General features: G+C 37.7%; 2 protein-coding genes across 3 annotated transcripts in view; one reads left to right on the top strand and one right to left on the bottom strand.

Annotated features, from left to right (window-relative positions):
- Positions 1-22,569, bottom strand: part of LOC134670786 (synaptotagmin-10-like) — a 192,334-nt gene that overhangs the window by 6,000 nt on the left and 163,765 nt on the right. For both annotated transcript variants that reach the window (XM_063528603.1, XM_063528604.1), the window contains exons 5-7: positions 14,476-14,598; positions 6,824-6,978; positions 4,136-4,304 (exon numbers count right to left, since the gene is read on the bottom strand). In XM_063528603.1, the coding sequence (XP_063384673.1) occupies positions 4,136-4,304; positions 6,824-6,978; positions 14,476-14,598 (447 nt within the window). The remainder of the gene's footprint in view (positions 1-4,135; positions 4,305-6,823; positions 6,979-14,475; positions 14,599-22,569) is intronic.
- LOC134670750 (uncharacterized) lies at positions 15,235-21,510 on the top strand. Its single transcript, XM_063528567.1, has 2 exons — positions 15,235-16,618; positions 21,127-21,510. The coding sequence occupies exons 1-2, from the start codon at positions 16,267-16,269 to the stop codon at positions 21,480-21,482; spliced, it is 708 nt and encodes a 235-aa protein (XP_063384637.1). The 5' UTR covers positions 15,235-16,266; the 3' UTR covers positions 21,483-21,510.

Here is a 22,569-nt window from a genome sequence, read left to right as displayed (position 1 = left end):
TTCATAGAAGTTTGACGTTTAAAATGGGTCATTATCAAAATTATATAGGTATTATCCTTTTTAAATGATTATCTTCATTGTTTTGTTTTACTATTTTGTTACTAACCAATGATATGGATAATCTTAAATAGTTTTTCTGAAATGTCTGATATAAAGTTTTTCAATTAACTTTTTTTAAGTTAAATAGCTCGAAGAGGAGGAGATGGGTTGTTACTTGTTATGGAGCGAAACACGTAATCTTCGACTCCAAAGTTTCAAAATTGAACCACGAGCGTAGCGAGTGGTTCGAAAAATGGAATCTTGAGCGTTGCGAGGGTTTCAAAGCACGAGGGTGAAACAAAATTTACCCCCGAGTGAAACACAAAATTTTTCACCACACCAACCCGAAGCAAATATTAAATGTAAAATATCAAACAAAATCAAACGAAATCAAATCCAAATGAATGTTATTAAATATTTATCATCCAAAATCGTCATTTAAAAGTCAATTCTACCAGAAAACACAAGAAAACCACTCAAAATTTGCATTTGATTACTTTGCCTCACATGTGAATAAAATGCAACTTTGCTATCAGTTTTTGAAGTGCAAAGTAAGCCTTTCCGAACTGGTGTGGTGAAAATACATTTAATATGTACATACTTATTTGGCTTCAGGGGAGTGCACTCGCCTCGATAGGAATAGCAGGCTTCCTTCAGTTCCTTCAAAACCACTAACCTTCATAAAATATCCCAACAATAGGCTGTAAGGTACTTGAACAAAATGGCGTATCTGCGCGGAATTTTCGCGAAAGATCCGCCATTTTGTGACAACCAAAATGGAAGTGGCGGCTGATTAATGACGGCATTAGGACAAGTCTTATACGGCCTTTGGGTTAGACGTTTGTCACTGGTGATTTTTGGTCGAATACACTTTCGGTCGAAATCTTTGTAATACGCGAAAATATTAACTATATCAAAAAATGATATTTGGAGACCCGTATGATGCACCAAATGAGAAAGTTTAGATTCATAGGAAAAAGACAGTAGAAAAACAAATAAATAACTTATGAACTAAATACATCCATAAATAATACTAAATTAAAACTAACAACCCTAAATATATCTAAAATAAAACAAACTAAGAGACCACCCCGCGCTACCCCCGGCGCAAAGGTGCCCATCACACTCGCTGCGTTACCGCATTGAATTGCGATGGACAGCCTTATTCGTTTTGAAAAACCTGTCCATTGTCCAATGATACGCCACACTATTAGGTTAAAGCAAAAAAAATCTTAAAAATAAGTTTGTTTGGGAATTCCCATAAAATTAATCTTTGGAATTAACCCAATATTTTTTTGTGGTTTTTATTAAACTGTTTGTCGCCATGCGTGATTAATGTATCCATGCCAAATTGCAGCTTTCTAGCACTAACGATCGCGGAACAAAGCCGCGGAAAGACAGACGGACATGGCGAAACTATAAGGGTTTCTTGGTGACGTACGAAACCCTAGAACGGCTAGAACCCCCTTACCCCTTAGCCGCGAGGGGTATAGTACCTACTAACATTAACATCGATCAATTTTTTAAACATGCAGATACGTCTGCGAGCGATATTGCAAATTCCTGCCGGAAGCGAAAGCGTAATTTTTCCATTTTTCCTTTAATATAAAATTAACATCGATTCTTACAAAACAACAAAGAAAAGAATAAGAAAAAAACTGAAACTATAAAGTATTTATACCTGAATTGAACATTATGTACCTTCCTTAAAAATACGAAGAAAGACTTTTTCTATGGACGGGGCTAAAAATACACTTTTGTGTATTACAAAGTAAAAAACCGGGCAAGTGCGAGTCGGACTCGCGCACGAAGGGTTCCGTACCATAATGCAAAAAAAAACAAAAAACAGCAAAAAAAAAACGGTCACCCATCCAAGTACTGACCACTCCCGACGTTGCTTAACTTTGGTCAAAAATCACGTTTGTTGTATGGGAGCCCCATTTAAATCTTTATTTTATTCTGTTTTTAGTACTTATTTGTTGTTATAGCGGCAACAGAAATACATCATCTGTGAAAATTTCAACTGTCTATCACGGTTCGTGAGATACAGCCTGGTGACAGACGGACGGACGGACAGCGAAGTCTTAGTAATAGGGTCCCGTTTTACCCTTTGGGTATGGAACCCTAACAAGCTTCTGAAAATTAACAACCCGGCTGGAAACTTCCCACGAGTATTATTAAAGAATTCCTTACTTTTTTTTTTCTGCTTGGTGAGTTTATTGTTTATTGTTATTAAACAAGTACAACAAAATTTGCTAAAGATTGAAGTGAAAAAGCTATTTTGTATTCGAATGTGTGCTTGCTGTATCCACAGACTAAACAGACATCGATTATGAATCGTTTACGAAGTGCCAGGTCACCAAAACTATTTGATTGACAGTACTTACAAAGACATAAGTAACTTCGTATAAGATGAATAAAGTCTAAGAAAAAAACGTGCCTCGGAAATCAAGCAAAAGTCATTCTCGGATAGATGGCGCACACACCTTTGGCCTAGGCTCGGCTAGATGGCGTGACGACACCGTTTCATATTTAACAATTTTAACACATAGATATCAGTGAATGAACATGAATCAAAACGATATAAAAATAATAAAATCATTTATACATAAATATACATATTTTTTGATAATTTTATACGTTTTCATTTTGAGTTTTAGTCGTGTGTCGATGGATGGCAGTAAATTTACAGTGACTACAACATTTACTATGACAGGGCCCCTCTATACTATCTATTCTTTCTGGTACTTATATGAATATGTATATGTGTGAATAGTAGCCTAGCGGTAAGATGTGCAGCCTGTAAACTAAACCGGAGGTCCACCCATTGAACTATTATTACTACGTATACAGGGTGATTTCTGGGTCGTGATCCAGAACCACTTTTTCTGATTCTGTAAATGATCCACATTATCATATGGTAGTATTTGATTAAAAGATAATTACTTTAATTATTCTTATTTTTCAAGTAAAATTAATGTTATACTAAGTAATTATGGTCACCCTATGAATTTGACATACGCTGTATGGGAAGCGACAAGACGTCACATTGAGTAGGGTCACCAAATTGCATGCAAAAATGTTTTTTCCTATTTGTCATCTGGAAAATAATCATCATTATTGGTGATAAACAATAATTAACAACATCATTAGGCTCGTCTTTGGATTCTGTATGATGTCTGGCTCTCTTGCTCCATGACCCCGAAATCACATGTATAAAACTAGCACAGAGAATCAGTATTTTTCGCCATGAGTTGTTGTTGTTTCGACAACAAACCATAGAAGCGGAGCGTGAATCTCGCGACCTAAACGCGTAAGCGCCATGAATTTCACGGCACTTACGACGTTTTGGTCGCGTGGTAAAGGTTAAGATTACGACAATTTCATAGTTTGGTATGGCTTTTCTATAGTAATAAAACTCAATGGGTCCACTTCGGTTTTTTTGGTGAAGCAAAACAGTGTAAACGGACCGGAATAATCCAAATGAGGTCTAGTTTTCCCTCTAAAGTGGAAGGTCAGGATTCGCTTTGTACGAAGACTTCGGCAATTCAATTTTCAATTTAACGGAATTAAGTTGCCCTAAAACGGGCTAGGATTCTTTTTCGTTGCAACCGGGAACTGACCTTCCGTTTGTGCTTACTAAATAGTACCAATTCTGGGTATCTGCGCCAATATAGTTAGGATCAAGTTGCAAAAAAGCGTATATCGCGTTGCTTTAACGTCCAGCGGTCCACCATAAAAGCTAAATTGGCATTTAAATTGGATTCAATGGTATTAGAAAATTGCATTGAAATTGTTTCATTTTAAAATTGAACGTAACCAAAGACTGTTACATTTAATAATGATTTTCGATTTTTCGGTCGTAGGTACATACCTACCTACTAAACTACCTATAGGTCCACAAAGGCGCTCAGCAAACGCCTAAGGCAGGCCACAGGTGACCGTGGCGCAGGCAGCTTTCTCGCGCAAAGATTGGCCATAGCAATCCAGCGCGGGAACGCTGCCTGCGTGATGGGCACCTTACCAAGGGCGTAAAATTTTGATGAGTTTTTTTAATAGGTGTAGTAATAAATGTATGTATGTATAAAGTAATTACCTGAGGAGCAGCGAGTATGTTCATGGTATACTCAATCTCCTGATGCAGGTCTGCCGACTCCAGGAGACCCTTGAGGACCACGTGGCCAATGAGGTCGTGCCTCGAGAACCGGTCGAAGTCATACACGGAGAACTGCAGGTAGCGCTGACGAAGCTCCTCGTATGGAACACTGGACAAAACAAAAACAATTTGTTACCTACCTGATCACTCTGATGCTCGCGCGGGTTCGTACCTGGTGCAAAGGCTGGCCATCGCCATCCCAACGTGGTAACGCGGCAAGTGTGATAGGCACCTTTGCACCCGGTACAACTCGTGGAGGTCTTAGAGTAAAATATTTTAATATTTAGATAATTATATTTAAAATATTTTTGTATGATTTTACATACCATTAACTATTTTACTAGTAATACAGTAATTTTTAACCGCCTTCCAAATCTCAAAGAAGGAGGTTATCAATTCGGTTGTATGTTTTTTTAATGTTTGTTTCTCCATATCTCCGTAGTTACTGGGCCGATTCTGAAAATTCTTTTTTTGGTTGTATGTATACCTATACATACAACCAAAAAAAGAATCACTTTATATAGAAATAATTTCTACACAAAGTAATCTGTTTTGATTGTTAATTATTACCTACCAAACAATCATTATCCATTTTCATTATTCATCATTTCTCTTAGGCTAGGGTTTTTATAATATGAATATAAAAGTAAAACATAAAAACACTTACAAAACAATAAAAAATACATATAAACACATTATAAAAAACCTAACCTAGGGTGCCGCCAGCAGCGGGGCAAGGCCCAAGCTACCGGTGGTCAGGGCTGCAGAGAGAGGAACCGACGTACTATCCGCGCCGTGTCCAAGATCACCGCCTTCTGCATTTTCATTATTCTTAAGTTTAGGACCAGAATACCTGCTGCAGGTTATACCAATTCCACTTTTTATTCGTAAAACATTAAGATATCAGTCATAAGGTATCGTTTGCCCTTGCTTGTATGACATTGCGTGCTTACAAATCATTCTAAATTAAGCCTAAGTACTAGGGTTCAATTTTCAAAGTAATAGGGTTCAATTTTGCATAATTTCTGGCACCCTTATGCCTTATAAAGGGTTAAAACAAATTTCAGTTCTAAATAAATACCCAGAATATACAGAAGGATTTCAACTGTGATTAATGTTTGATGATATCTTTAATACTAAATAATCTGAGGTCGAATGAAATCGAGATAAATATTTGACTAAGTCTAGCTTGATGACCCTAGGTTGATGACCTTAAATAAATCGAGAATCGAGATATTAGAGATAACATAAAAATGTAGAAAAATAGGTTCACCAAGATGTTCGATATTTAATAAATTAAAAATAAAAGTTTGCAACAGATTGTTTATCGAATACAATTTACACTATTGAATATAAATATTCATTTCATTATCTGATACATTTTACATATTATGTATGTATAAAACGTAAGAAACAAAAAACCCTTTCTGAGCCATGTCGGGTCCAAAGGTCCCCATCACACTAGCAGCGTTACCCCGCTGTATGGCGATTGGAGACGTGTTGGACAAGCCATAACTCAGAACGGGGGCCATTCCCCTTTTCTCTGGGGCGCTTGCCCAGCTCTCTGAAGAGCTCTCGTGTCTCCCGTCCCCATTTACACTATTAGGGGTTCAGAAGTGGCATATGGTTAGAGTTAGACTGAGAAAAGTCTGCAGCGATTTTGATAGCCCACGCAGTGCAAGTGTCATTTTAAACGTCAAACTTCTATGAAATTATGACGTATAAATAACACTTGCCGCCGTTGGCTATCAAAATCGCTTCAGACTTTTCTCGGTCTAACTCTAAGTATGAAGAAAAATCCTTTTTTCATTGAACTTCATTTACATTTTAATAACTGATAAGCATGTTAAAAATATACAGTGAATTTACCTATCTACTCGTACAAAACGAAAGGATAAACAATACCCTTTTAAAAGCCTGGTCGTAATTGTACTACATATTGCCTACCCGCCAGCACAAGCATGGCATGATTGAATTTAGTAACAGACCAGACATATTTTGATTATTTGTGGTATAATTCGATTTAATGTTAACTTTGGAGTCTCCCTTGACGTTCCCAACGAGAAATTGAGATGTTTTGCTCCACTAAGCATTAATTTCAATCACACAAGGCTGGAAACTTTCCCGCCGTCTGACAGTACGTTTATTGGAATACCTGGGTTAGGCTTCATCTTAGAGCATTTAATAACTGGAGTCGCCTTTAAGAGCCAACAGAAGTGGTTATTTCTCCATACAAACGTACTCGACTGGTTCCTTCGTGGGTTTTGATGCTAGAGCAATGATTATTTCAATACAGATTAATATTGTCAATATCTGTGTCGGACCATTTTGCTTTTTTTTTACCTTTGTTTGGACCTTTGTTTTTTAAGGCGCTAGAGCCCTTCAAAAATGGCCAAAATGGCCTCATTGACTATGCCGCAATGAGAGGCGTAGTATTCAAAACTGATATCAATTAGCCAAAAAAGCAAAACGATCCGACACAGATAATTTCATAATCATTTAGTTTTTCAAATTTGGTTACGATTGGTTAAGTTTTGGAGGAGGAAACAGTCGAGTACGTAACCTCGATTTTTGAAATATTTACGCATGATTTTACGGCCATACTTATTAAAATAAGCGCTAGAGTACCTGAACAGGAAAGTTTCATTAAACACCGGGTTCAAGTTCTTGCGATGCACTTTGGTCTGGAACTTCTTCTTGCGGTCTGGAAGCAGGAACACCTTGATGTAGGGGTCGCTGCTGCCGGTCACGTCCTTGATCGGCAGGTCGCGGGCCTCGAAGATCTGGGCGAAGAAAGAATATAGTCAGAAAAAATATCAAACTTCAGGATCGAAAATCCTTAAATCGGAATCTATTTTATATTGTCCCCTATTTTTACGTTACGGCACGCCAAAAAATAGGTTTGATAGTTAAATATATATACACTACATACTTACCTAAAAAAATCTAAGCGTTGTACGGGCATTCCCATAGGCGTTCCCCTCTGTCGAAATTAGGGGGCCAATGGTCATACACATTGTATGGGCTGACGTTTATCTGACAGGGCTATTTTTACGTTACGTATACATTTGACGTGCCCCTCCCCCGAAAAAATCGCAGACTGTTTTGTGCAGGAAATTACAGACAAGGCGTCTCCATTTGGTAATCTCCTCCAAGGGCATCTGTCTGTACCCTGTAAATTTCATTCGATAGCATGACGTCACGTACATCGTACGCGTTTGCGTTAAGTGTCATTTTGTATGAGATTTTGAGTTTCCAAAACGTATGGCGCTGTTCAAAATCCCATACAAAAATAGACATAACGCAAACTCGAACGCTTGTCACAGTAGCGAATGAAATTTACACGAGGGATTCTGATATGAAGAAAACTCGTAAAGTTACCAAAACAGTTATTCAGAGATGGCTATAGAAAAAGAAGTAGGTAGTAGAAGTGTATATACAATTTCAATGAAATTACTATATTTAAACTAAGCCGAATCGAATCAGTAACAAAGAGAAAATATTAGGTTATTTTTCTTTATTTATTTTTCTTCTTAATAAGTTAGGTTAATTATAATATGAATATAAAAGTAAAATATAAAAACACATACAAAACAATAAAAAAAAGTTATAAACACATTATAAAAAACCTAACCTAGGGTGCCGCCGTTATTAACCTAGGTTATTATTTTTAAAGATTTAATATTTATGTTCACTTATTCGTAACCTCAGAACAAACATATAATTTGATTCTGATGAATATATTTCAATACATAGGTATATTTGGAGTTTTGTTCGAATATTTTCTTTCTCTTTATGTAACACTAAACTTTCAAATAACAATGATTCATTTATTGTAATATCGACAGCCAAAATTCATGACACCAACTAACAAGTATGAAACATAAAGACAAAATTGTTAATTATTTAAATTGTTTAAGTCAGCCTTTTCCAATTAATTACGAAAGCGCCGCCAATACCTACGTCAATTTATAATACATAATTCAATTTCCAAATTATGCGAAAATTATCCTGTCTGGATAAATAGCTCCGGTATACTTTCCTAAATTCAATAAACGCGAGGCAATTCCCGTAACGAACCATAAACTACAGAATCAGGTGTCTAACAAGATTCTGTTGGTACAAATTCAACCTTGTTCATTACAAGTTAGGGTAGAAATTGAAAGGCACGCTGAGTAACTGCAAAGAGTTTTCAAAAGTAATATCAGTTTGGTTATCGTAACAGCTTTATCTTAAAGTAAAGTTGTTATCGAATATCAGGGTTTGCTCAGCCGTACCCGGCCCCTGCGGCTGCCTTACACCAAAACCTGATAGAAGATGTTTAAAAAAATGCATGATCAACAATACGGATTTAAAAAAAATTTAACGAAAATAGGTGGATCAAACAATTTTGTGAAAAAGGTCCCTTCTGTGAACAATGCGATAAATATTAAAAAGTCTGGTACATATTATACTCGTATAGGTATAGGTTTTATTTTTGAGTCTCAAGCACTGAAGAAATGTATCCCACCTGTAGGTAAAGGTGTGCAGCGTAAAAATTGGCTTTAGATTCTTTTAACTTTGCGATGTCTACAGTAAAGATGCGAACGAGTATAGCCTACTATGAAATGTGTATACTGTATAACCCCTCATATAACTCATATTATTATTAAGTACCTACACATCATCTACTATGATGTTAGTTTGCATTTTAAATTGTAGGTACCATGTCAAAATCTTTATTTTGATATCACAAAGGGGCTAAAAAGCGCTCCCATCGTTGATATATCCTGACAGATACAATTAAGTTCCTACTAAAATAAATTTAAATAGCCAATATTAAATAGGTACTGAACCAATAATCTATCTATCTATCTACAACAAAATAAAATAAAAAACACAATAAATAATATTAATTAACAGCACATGCTTCCTCAGATAATAAGTCTACAATTACAGCAACCTTTAAATTTATATTAACTCGCATTTATAAATAGCCGCGTCTATCGCGATTTTTTTTTTTAGCCTGTAGGAGTGTCCCACTGCTGGGCAATTAACATTTAAATTTGTCGTCAATTGATTAGCGCACTGTGTAAAAATAAAAAACCGGGCAAGTGCGAGTGGGACTCGCGCACGAAGGGTTCCGTACCATAACGCAAAAAAAAAAAACGGTCACCCATCCAAGTACTGACCACTCCCGACGTTGCTTAACTTTGGTCAAAAATCACGTTTGTTGTATGGGAGCCCTATTTAAATCTTTATTTTATTCTGTTTTTAGTATTTGTTGTTATAGCGGCAAAAGAAATATGTACATCATCTGTGAAAATTTCAGCTGTCTAGCTATCACGGTTCGTGAGATACAGCCTGGTGACAGACGGACGGACGGACGGACGGACGGACGGACAGCGAAGTCTTAGTAATAGGGTCCCGTTTTACCCTTTGGGTACGGAACCCTAAAAAGAGTCCTTCAATTAATAACCGCCTTAAAACCGTGTACCTTTTATGGTTCTCTCAAAAAATATTGCTTTTGTTGGGTTCTGTTTGGGAACAGAGTCAAGCCATAGAGCGGACGTTCAACCTTGGGGACCTCAAATTTATTAAGGTCCAGGTATAAACGTAAGAGGATTTTGGGCCGGAGTTTGAATTAAACAGTTTCCTGAAGTCTCATAGACCTGCTATTAAAGTCTTCAAGGATCTTTAGGGATTAGCCTTGTCCTGCCCAGTGTGATTTTTTGTAGGACATATTCCATTTTTAGCATGTTATGAATAAAAAGCCTCGATGATTGAGGTTATACTGAAAATTATTATTTTTACTTGAAATGGGAACCAAAGGACAATCAACTCTATTTTCCAAATAATATGGTTTAAATTTCAATGGCTTAAACTGAGTATGCTGGGCAGGACAAGTAAAAGATTTATACTAGGGCTCCCGGTATCCGTGTTACACGCCGAAACGGATACCCGTGTTCTTAAGACCGGCGGTGCTAAGAACACGGTTTACACGGAACCGCCGAGATCCGGATACGTATCCAAGAAACGTTTCTCAGATACGTATCTCCGTTTAGTATCTCCGTTTACACGGGTACTTAAAACCGGCCCGAACGGATCCGAAACAGTTTGACCCAATCAATGCTCTAGGTCTGCGTATGCAAGGTCTAATATTGAATGTTGACTTCAGATGAACTCGTTTGGCGTACGATTTTTTTTTTAATTATTTGTAACTTTGTTGATATAACATATTTAGCCAACTATACAATATATGAATCAAAGTAGGTGTCCCTATTCTATATTATTGTCTACTATTTTTAATTTTATACCTACTCGTCCCTAGTTTAATACCTTTTTTTTTTACTATGATTGCTAGTAGGCTAGTTTTATTACATAATTATATTTCAATCAAAGAAACACATTTTATATATATGTAATGGTAATGGTTTAAGTAAGTAGTATAGTTTCGTGAAGAATACTTAGATGTGCAGACAAATACTACCTATATTAGTTAAAAATAACAATTAGAAAATAATTATGAATTACTTTGTGGTTATTTGTTATTTTTATCAATTTTCTGCTGCGCGTAAAACAGCAAATCTGCCAACGACGCAAAACAAAGTACACACAAGCGGCATTCGAAGCGCAGGATTTCACGCGAGAACCTTATAAACCCATGTAACCTTGGTTACCTTGCGATTATATTGTTAAATACATTAAGATAGATCTCAAAATTGGTAATCATTCATGTTCACTTGGGTCACTTTCACACTAGTGTTCAGGTAATAAATGCCGGCCGGTGGTGTTCCATTCATTAGAATTAGAACGTGTTGTTTTCCAATACCCTTTTGTCTGATATCGCTAAAATCAAGTAGGTTCCCAAACCATTATCAGAACTGCCACCGCCAATTATAAGCTTTATGTCGGTGTAATAAGGTGAACACGTCTACACAAGATATTGTAACAAATGCAGCGGCAAAAATTTAAGAAGTAAAATGTTTCCCATTGTTTTATAGCCGCTGCGGCCCGCACCATACTATAAAAAGCATTTTATATGATAAGAGGAAGATCAAAAACAATTAGAATGAACAAGAAATAAATATGATTTTTAAAATATTTTGTTTAAGTATGACTCCAGTTCGCCACTTAGTCCGTCAGTTCGTAAAATACAGTATTTCCAAGTTATCTTAATTTAAAATCGTTTTTGTTTTGTTGCTAAATATTGCAAATAATATTTATTAGTACAGTCTTAAAGTTAATTTTATATGATAATAAGATGTAAGACTTTTCGTAAATTCAAAATTAATTATATTAAATGTTGTAGGTACATTTCTTATTGGCAGATACACATGATAATTTTTAATTTTTACATGGTTTACTATAACAATACATACTGAGATGTCTGGCTTACGTAAGTTAAAAAATAATTAGATTAAAAAATATACATTTCTTATTGACAGAATACATTCAATGAAATGTACCTACATATTCGACAAAACTCACACATACATTGTAGGTAATATCAGTAATATGATTGACAATTGATTGAATTTTTACTACATAGGTATATACATACTTATAGAACTTATATTTACAGCTTATTAAAAATATAGGAAATGTTTAAAAATGTGCAATTGGTAAGAATATTGTATACCTACCAGATCATGCATGGCCAGGTTTTATCGTGTACTGTCTTTATACTTACTCTTTATTGCTTTTATTTTTTATTATTAGCACTTTATATTTATTGCTATCAAGTTATAATTATAATAAACCATAAAGTACCTATCTACCTATTAGTACTTATTTGAAGTATTATATGAAATACATTTTTGATAAGTAGCATACTATAGTATTTCTAATTTTCTACTCGTATTGCAATGCAACATTGCAAGCAAAAACTACCTGCTCAGAAAATGTTTGTAAACCGTTTATTGAATTTCGACTCTATGAACCACGGATTAAGGTTAAATATGACAAAAACTAGTCATAAATCTTTTGTCTATTCATTTGTAGCTCGTACGCCGGTTCGTTCCTTCGCTACTCGTCAAGGACGTGTCCGGAGCCACGGGTAAATAAGATCCGTTTCTTCGAATACCCGTTTATCCGTGGAAACGGATCTTAATTACACGTTTCTTAATTACACGTGCGGAACGGGCCAGAAAACCGTGTAACGTGTTATTCGGAAACGGGTATTCGAAACGTGTAAACGAAACACGGACTCGACCGCGAGCCCTAATTTATACACGTGTCGTCTTAAATATGGTATCGGAAAGTGTAAATGTGTAAACTATGTGCTCCGTTTTATAGGATGTTTTGTATTTTATTTATTTAATTGGTACAAATGACTATAACACACAAGATTTCAGGTAATAATTCGTATTTAATAATATGAATAATACAGCGTTAAACAACATTGGCCACATAGATTACTAAATCACAACACCTTATAAAACAAAGTCCTCCGCCACGTCTATCTCTTTGTGTGTTTGTATGTTTGCGGTAAACTCAAAAACTACTGAATGGATTTTCAGGCGGGTTTCACTTATCAATAGAGTGATTCTTGACGAGGTTCAGGTTAATTTGTTAACCTGTGAAAGCCGGGGCGGGATGCTAGTTAGTAATAAATCTATAATATCTAGGGCGAGTCCGGGAGTCTAATCACCAATATATTTAGCTATATCAATGTCACTGATTTGAAACTTAAACTAATGAGATTATTAAAATTGTTAATATGATAACATAAAATTAGTTCAATAGAAAATCAAATTTAATATTCGGCATATCGGGCTCACCTTAAAATATGCAACTAAATTTAGAATACCTTTTCAAGGCTAATCTAAACTCTCGCCCCAAAGGGTACCAACTCAATTATTCCACATCCCAGCTAGATTGAGCTAGATCGTATAGGTTCCCGCTGAAGCATGCAGACTTAAAATAGACACTAATTGTATAGTGCCTTTGACGAGCGTTCTAAGTTAGAATAAAGGGGGCTTTGTTGCAACGACGTAAACTATTAAGTAAGTGATGAAAGACCTTAGCAGGGTTTCTATTTTGTATGTCCAACACGGAACAATGGTGTTCCGGACGTTTAGGAGGCGTGCTTGGAGCCGAAGCCAACACGTAGAGGCCGTTTTAGCACTTTAATTAAATTAAACGGGTATTAACCTTAACAAATTGTAAAATCCGAATTCCTTGTGTGCAGTCGCTCTCTCTCTATAATACAAGTGCATAGTCTATAGCGGCGGATCTGTATGTAATCAAGTTAATTTACGAAATCAAGGCCGAGTTTAGTCATCCATAACCCTAAACATGTGTCACATAAATACGATTATATAATTAGACCTCATGTAGGTAAAATAATGAGGTTAATACTCTCTTTTACGTCTCACGACACACTCACTCGTATTTTAAGCACAAAATTGGTTATGTCTGAACAAATAAATTACTTAAGCCTTTCAAAATACCTAAATTGTCTGAATTAAGAGGCAAGCCGCCGAATAACATGTTAGCAAAAACAAATTTTACTTCGACAAATGCGAGACATATTTTTTTCTATAACCTTTCCGTTCATCGACCTCAAACTAAGTACCTACATCAATTGGGAGAAGGTTCAAATTTGACTTACAAATAACCATTTCGGCTTATCGTTGGGACGAGCGGCGTTTCATACAATAAGTACAATTGCACATAAAATTGCACTCAAGAAAGGCTAAGTGAATTGGGTACTTCGATAAAAGGTAACAATTCTTATTTATATTAAAGTGGTGCTATCTATCCACATATTCTCACCTATTACGTTGTTATAGGCCCCGTGCAGGAACTATAGGGGGCAGCATAGGAGCCGTCATATTTTTGGCGCGCGGTATAAATGTGTCGTTTATGCTTCCGATGGCCACAAGATGGTGGCTTCCACAAGATGGCCGAACCTACTACAGTGTACTAATCGCAAAAACAGTATTGTATATTGTGACTTAAGCGCACGACATTAAGCTAAAAAAAAACCTTGAAGAAACTTGTTGGTTCATCTTGCAAGTATGTTTTTCCTCGATCACCCGGTGACCACTAATGCCTTAAAGGGTCCGAAACCCTTATAACACGTTTACATAGTTTTACTTCACGAAAACTCAAGGGTGAACAAATATGGGGCATTATCTATGAAAAGGGACCTTGTTGTCAATGGCGCCTACGTTGCACAGCGTCGCGCGGTATTGTATTTATATCGGAGCATCGTTAATAATGGCGTAAGCGCCATCGACAATAAGGTCCTTTTTCATAGATAACGTCACATATGATTAGAATTATGAGCTCACCTTGCCTACAAGCGCTTCCACTTCCTGGTCATATCGCAGTGCGAAGTGAAGTTTACCGCAGAATTCTAGTTCAGCACTGTCGGTGGACGACTGGCGAACCAACTCGTTTTTGTATAGCTCGGGCTGAAACAAAAACATACTTTAAAATCATTGAACTGTTATTACTACGTATAGAACCGGCACAGAGAACCAGTATTTTGCGTCATGATTTGTTGTCGACAACAAACTATAGAAACGGAGCGTAAATCTCGCGACGTAAACGCGTAAGCGCCATGAATTTTACGGCGCTTACGTTTTGGTCGCGTGGTACAGTCAACTGTAAAAATATGGGTGCACAAATCATCTCAAAAATATGTTTCATAGATCTTATGTTGGCGAATTAAGAACTATGGGACATATTTTTGAATAAGTTGGCTACACCCATATTTTTACAGATGACTGTACAAGTTGCGATTGAGACAATTTCATTGTTTGGTATGGCTTCTCTATACTCTAAATAAATAATACTTAATAAAAACTCAATGTTTAGAATACATTTTAATATGGTCGGGCTCGCGCGTTGTAAGTAAGTATATTGTCCGATCCTAAGTCGGATGTCGGATAAGACTACAAAGAAGCAAAAAAATTAAAGTGCATTATAAATTTATTATTGTTTGTTGTTGTTAACGCTCCATCCATGTGTGCGTGCGCGCACACATACACGCTCCATCTTCGCGGTGCCGCGGCCAGCGGCAGCGGCCATTCTCCGATCTGCCACGACGCCGACACCACGTATCGCTCGGTCGCGCGTCCATACATTCTCATTTTTTTCAAAATCATTTGTAATTTAATCGCTCAGTATATTAAAAGTTGTAAAAGTCCAAATTGTGTCGACTACGTCATTTCTCAAGAACCTGCGCCAACAGATTCGAGCTGGATGAGGTTTTGGAATCCACTATCTAAAGGAGGACAAAGGAATTCATCGGCGCGGTCGAACAAAGGAGTCGACATTTTGGACACGTGGAGATCTGGAGATTCACCCAAATTCAAGCAGATTCAACAAGTTTATACCTGAGTCTACAATATTTAAGCGAGAATATACCAGGAAAAGGGTTTGCAGTGGCATTTGTGTGAGTTCGTTCCAATTATATTCTTTTAATTTCACTTCACTGTGTCTTTCATACAGAGTGCTGTGCTCTTTTCCATCGAAACCACTATCTAAAGGTTTCATTTCAATCTAAAATCCCAATTAGTGCTATAATTCCGTCTATTGCCCATTGTTACTAAATATTCTTTTGGAATCGAAATTATATCGATCTTTATTTCTATAAACTATCAACAAAGGTAGCTTCAGTATCTTGTTTTCAGAGGTCTAGAAGGCTGTGTTGCCTCTATTTGAGCCAATACAGAACAAAAATTGAAATATTAGCTAATTTTTATTCGAACATTCCAGAACCGGCGAGGGGTCAAAGTCCACGATCTCGCCGGCCGCCTGCCTACGTGACCGCGCGTTGTCTCGAGTAACGGGACTTCGGGCGTGGCTTGTTCGCACGTTTGCTTGACTATCCTTCTGCCTGCTTAATCACGCTTCGCATAAAATTTAAGTATATTTCCAATAGTTTTCACTCTTTTGTACAATATTTGCCTTCATTTACCGCGTGTTTAATTATTATTTTTCTTACAGCTGTAGGGCAGTTTGAGATTTGTTTCGTTTTCACTCTCGCATATTAAATAGCATTTTAACGCAAGCTTCAATAATTGCAATATTTTTTTGTTCAATTTATTTTTTTTCTTCTTCCTTTAAACTTCATAATGGACAATTTAAAATCACTAAAGAAAAGCCGAGCAAGCTTCAAAGCAAAGCTGACTGTTTTCAAAGATTATTTAAATGCTTTGCTACCTAGCAGTGAGCTTAATAGCGTACAAATGCATGAGCTTACCATGCGACATGCCAAAATGTCAGAAATGTACAACGATTTCGATTCCATACAAAATGATATAGAAAGCTTGACGGAAATTCCAGATGAGGAGTACGCAGAGCGGACTTCCTTTGAGGCCCGGTACTTCGGTGCCATGGCTGCTGCGCAAGACCTGCTCAGCAAGCATGCCGCGCCCGCCGAGCCTGCCTCTGCGGTGCACGACAGCGGATCGGTGGCGGGATCAGGTGATGCTGTCTTCTCAAGTAAGCCAAACATTAAACTTCCAACAATTCATCTCCCGATTTTCTCTGGTCGATATCAGGATTGGCTAGAGTACCATGACACTTATAAATCACTAATACACGATAACACATCTATACCTAAAATTCACAAGTTCCACTATCTAAGGAACTCTTTAAAAGACAGTGCGTCGTTAATCATTAAATCACTAGAGTTTTCAACTGAGAATTATGATGTTGCTTGGGACTTGCTGTGCGAGCGTTTCAATAATAATCGCATTTTAGTAAATAACCATATTCAAGCTTTGTTCAGTATAAAGCCAGTGACTCAAGAGTCTTCTAAAGCCTTGCGTAGTATGATAGACTGGGTAAATAAAAACCTAAGAGCCTTAAAAACATTAAAATTACCTACTGAGCACTGGGATATTCTAATCATCCATATGATGTCTAGTAAGCTTGATTCAGTCTCAATGCGCGATTGGGAAACCGAACGTAACAAAATTGTAGGTATTCCCACGTTCAGTCATTTCACAAATTTCTTGAAGGGTCGTGCGGACCTCCTTGAAACCATGGAAGAGGCTCAGAATCAATCAAAGGTTCCTCGTAGGCACAGTGACGTCACGCACAACCGCCCAAGAACATTTGTCGTAAATGAATCTTTTAAACAAAAACAACATAAATGCCCTGTCTGCGCAAACTATCACACTATATACCAATGCCCTAAATTTAAAGCTATGCCTATAGAATCTCGTATCGAGAAAATAAACCAGTTAAGTCTTTGTACTAATTGTCTTCGCGCAGGGCACGACGAACAACGCTGTCGACTTAGTTCATGTCGTTTGTGTACCAAACGTCACAACACTCTGTTACACATTAGTAACACTCAATCCACAGAACCACTGGCTAGCACATCATCTACTAAAAGTGACGGTGTCTTACCTGGCGTGCAGGACCAATCTAAACCTGCACAAGACAACATCACACTATCTTCTATACATTGCAGCCAAGCTCTTCTTTCCACTGCTATAATCAATGTTCAAGACCGCTCTGGTCAAACACACAAGGTCCGTATCATGTTAGACAACGGATCAACTATTTCATTCATCACAGAATCTTTACAAAAACAATTAGGGATACCCAGTTATTCCACATTTACCTCAGTAAACCTACTGGAGGAGAAAACAACAAAAGCCACTAAAAAATGTGACGTCACTATCGTCACTATACGATCGCAATTATACAACCGATGTTGATTGCTATGTTTTATCTCGGATCTCTGATCTCATACCTACTAATCCAATTAATTGCAATGCTTTCGAAATTCCCTCTCACATCCACCTCGCGGACCCATCATTCTCAGAACCGTCAGAGGTGCAGATGCTGCTGAGCGCTGACATATTTTGGGATGTACTTTGTCTAAATAAGATATCCCTAGGCAAGAATCTACCATTACTAGTTGAATCAAAACTAGGATGGCTAGTAGTTAAATTACAAACCTCAAACAAAACAAAACAAAATACAGTCCACTGCCACTTCTCTAACACAGAGCTAGATCACAAACTAAACTATTTTTTTGATAATGATGGTTTCTCTAATATCGAAAAGGTGTATAACAAATCTAAATCTGATAGCGAGTGTGAACGAATCTTTACAAGTACTACCACGCGTCACTCGGACGGGAAATTCATTGTAACTGTACCACTTAAAGAATCCCCCGAGGTGTTAGGTAATTCTAAAGAACAAGCTTTGACAAGATTTCATTCATTAGAGCGCAAATTCAAACGGGAACCGAAATTCAAAGAGCAATATACTAAATTTATGAACGAATATATACAGTTAGGTCATATGTCAGAAAATACAGACTCTCAAAACGATACATTCTCTTATTTTCTCCCACATCATGGGATTTTGCGTGAGGAGAGCCTCACAACAAAATTAAGATCTGTCTTTGATGGATCAGCTGTCACAAGCTCAGGGAAGTCATACAATGACATTCAACACATAGGTCCCGTTGTCCAAGATGATTTATTGAGCATTCTCATTCGATTCAGACAGCATAGATTTGTTGCAACTTCTGATGTAGCTAAAATGTATAGACAGATTTATGTAAGAGAAGATCAACGAAGTTTGCAGCAAATCCTATGGCGGTCTGATCCCACACAACCAATTAAACAGTACAAACTAAACACGGTCACATACGGCACGGCCTCAGCTCCCTGGTTAGCGACAAGAACACTTAAACAATTAGGTATCGATTGCAAGGACGAACTTGCACGTGAAACGATTTTGCATGACTTTTACGTTGATGATTACATCACTGGTCATGATGATGAACAAACACTCATACATACATGTATGAGTGTTTGTTCTAGAACCCGCTCATTTCATGTTACGAAAATGGCGGTCTAACAAACCGTCCATTCTAACTCAAATTGTAAATGAAAACAATAATGATGATTTACTAAATCTAAACAACGATGAATATGCCAAAACTTTAGGCCTACTTCGGGCTTGTAAACGAGACACATTATTGTTTTCATTGCCACATACAATTCAAAACCCTAAAACAAAACGCACTATTTTGTCCACTATAGCACAGGTGTTTGACCCACTGGGCTTAATAAACCCTTGCATGTTACAGGCAAAACTCATACTCCAGTCCCTATGGTCTCAAAATATTCCATGGGACTCCCAGCTACCAGCCGAGGTCGAGTCACAATGGGACCAGTTTGTCAAATACTTGCCAGATATTTCCAAAATCGAGATTCCTCGCAGAGCACTTTGCGATGATTTCGTAACTGTTCAATTACATGCATTTAGTGACGCATCAATGAAAGCTTACGCTGCCGGCGTATACTTACGCACAGTGTCTATAAGCGGTAACGTAAATGTACATTTGCTCGTTGCAAAAAGCAAACTGGCCCCACTGAGGCAACGGCTAACTATTCCAAAATTAGAATTATGCGGCAGTCTCCTAGCTACACAGCTAACGAAACGGGTTGTAAATTCATTACGTTTAAAAATAGACTCAATATATTTTCACTGCGACTCAACCATTGTGCTCGGCTGGCTAAAAACGTGTAAAAAACAGCTTAAACAATTTGTCCATAACCGAGTCACTGAAATTACTAACTCCTTTGACCCATCAGCATGGCACTATGTCCCAACAGATATGAACCCTGCTGACATAGGGTCTAGAGGTCAAAATGCTTTACAGCTCAAAAAATCAACTTTGTGGTTCCAAGGCCCACATTTTTTACACCAAAAAGACATTCAATGGCCCTTGCAGCCTCAAAGTGTGGAAGTTTCTGATTTGCCTGAAATTAAAACTCGTTGTCATTTTTCAGCAGCTGCAGATCATGAAAATGATTTCACCGAAAGGTTTTCAAACTTTAGCAAAATGCAGCGCGTTGTAGCTTACATGTATAGATTTAAACACAATTGTCAAAATACAAACAAACGAGTTGGTCCATTACACATTTCAGAATTAACATTAGCATTGTTTTTCTTATGTAAAAGGGTACAATCACAAATATTTAACAAACAGCTTTCATTGCTCATTAAGGGCGCACTGACACCAAAAGATAAAATAATAAAACTAAATCCATTTATTGACCAGGACAACCTTATCAGAGTTGGAGGACGATTATCAAACTCAAACTACGATTATGATACTAAACATCCTATCTTGCTACATGCATCTCACCATATAACAAAAACATTGGTACAACATTATCATAGAATACTTTTACATGCAGGACCCCAACTGCTATTATCCATGTTACGTCATAAGTTCTGGATAATAAACGGTCGCAACCTTTGTCGGAAGATAACACATGACTGTTTAACTTGTCTTCGTTTCTCAGGTCGTACTTACCAGCCTATTATGAGTTCACTTCCTGCACAGAGGTTGCACGCTGATCACCCTTTCACACACACAGCCACAGATTATGCTGGTCCTATCCTGATATTGAACAGAAAGGGTCGCGGCGCTCAACTAATAAAGGCATACATAGTTGTGTTTGTCTGTCTGGCAGTGAGAGCAGTACACCTCGAGCTCGTCACCGATCTGACGTCTCAAGGCTTCATTGCCGCTTTAAATCGATTTATTGCCCGCAGAGGTAAGCCGGCAATTTTATTCTCAGATAACGGTACTCAGTACGTAGGATCATGTAACGAACTAGCTAAATTTTTAAAGGAATCCAGTAATGACATAACGGCTTACTCTGCAGAAAACGAAATAAAATTCAAATTCGCCCCAGCCTACAGTCCAAACTTTAACGGTTTGGCAGAAGGATCAGTCAAGTCTGTAAAATATCACTTGAAACGCGTTCTATCTATGACTAATTTAGACTACGAGCATATGAATTCTGTCTTGGTTCATATAGAAGGGATACTGAACTCTAGGCCCCTCACTCCTCTCTCTTCTGATCCTTCAGATCTTGTTCCTTTATGTCCAGCACATTTTTTAATTGGGCGAACGATCACATTGCCACCTGCACCCCAGGTGGAAGAAACACGACCACTTACGACACTCTCCAAATACATGAGAGTGCAACAGCTCAAGGCTCATTTTTGGAGAAGATACTCAAAAGAATATATTTCAGAGCTCCAGTCCCGCAGCAAGTGGCGCACTCAGGGTGCGCATCCACAGCTGGGCGAGATGGTCATCATCAAGGATGACCGCCTACCACCCTACCGATGGCTGCTCGGACGAGTCACAGCCGTCCACCCGGGCAGCGACGGCGTCAACCGCGTCGCCGACGTCCTCACCACTACGGGGACCCTGCGCAGGGCATACAACCGGCTCTGCCCACTTCCATCGACGTTGGATCAGGCAGCTCCTGACCCAAGGGGGGCAGCCTGTTAACGCTCCATCCATGTGTGCGTGCGCGCACACATACACGCTCCATCTTCGCGGTGCCGCGGCCAGCGGCAGCGGCCATTCTCCGATCTGCCACGACGCCGACACCACGTATCGCTCGGTCGCGCGTCCATACATTCTCATTTTTTTTCAAAATCATTTGTAATTTAATCGCTCAGTATATTAAAAGTTGTAAAAGTCCAAATTGTGTCGACTACGTCATTTCTCAAGAACCTGCGCCAACAGTTGTTCAAAAGAAAACGAAAAGGCAAAAATTAAAGGCCTTGATGTCATAAGGCATTTTCTATCAGCTGTTTTTCCTCAAAGGTCATCCAACATCCAATTCAGATCGGACAATGTGAACATGTTCTAAGGGGTTCTGTTTTTCAAGCTGAATACTTTGGTTTAAAAATCCTCGGTATATTGGTAACATTTAACCGGTTTTTTATCAGTGAGAGAAAACATCAAAGAAAAATAAAAGCACACCGGAAATCCCAAATCCAGAAATATACACGTGTATTGTACAATACACGTGTTTTTGATATACTTAGGTAGCTATTAAATATTTCATTTTACATAAAGCTCTCCTAAAAATAACCCTCTCTGATTTGCAAAATATGTTCGAGTTAAGGATGACTCACGTTAGACCGGGCCGTGCAGGAGGTTTTCTATGGAAAATATGACGTTGTCACCTGTCATGTCATAGAAAAGTAAGCGCCGGAAGCTCCGGCCCGGACACGGTTCCGTCTAGCGTGCGTCATCCTTTAGTTGGATCGAGTCAAGAAAGCATGACTCTAATGGCTATATTATGCTTAATTTTTCCTTAATGTTCAATTTCTGCTACTACACGTGCCGACAAAATTCCGGTGCTCCCCTTTTTGGTAAATATATAAACAACTGGGTAAATGGAATATTAAAATATTTTATAAGGACATTGGTTTTGGCAGCACTTACAGGAAAATATGATAAAAGTCAGCAGATTTCATTTTAGAAATGTTTTTTTTTCTCCTAAAAAATTAAATTAAATTAAGTATCGTTTATTTCAGACCTCAGCCCATTATAGGTATACTACCTACATTGAGACAAACACATT

Source organism: Cydia fagiglandana, chromosome 14 (genome assembly GCF_963556715.1).
Source record: "Cydia fagiglandana chromosome 14, ilCydFagi1.1, whole genome shotgun sequence".
Classification (NCBI taxonomy): domain Eukaryota; kingdom Metazoa; phylum Arthropoda; class Insecta; order Lepidoptera; family Tortricidae; genus Cydia; species Cydia fagiglandana.
Note: the sequence above shows the minus strand (reverse complement) of the source record. Positions and strands in the feature narration are given on the sequence as shown.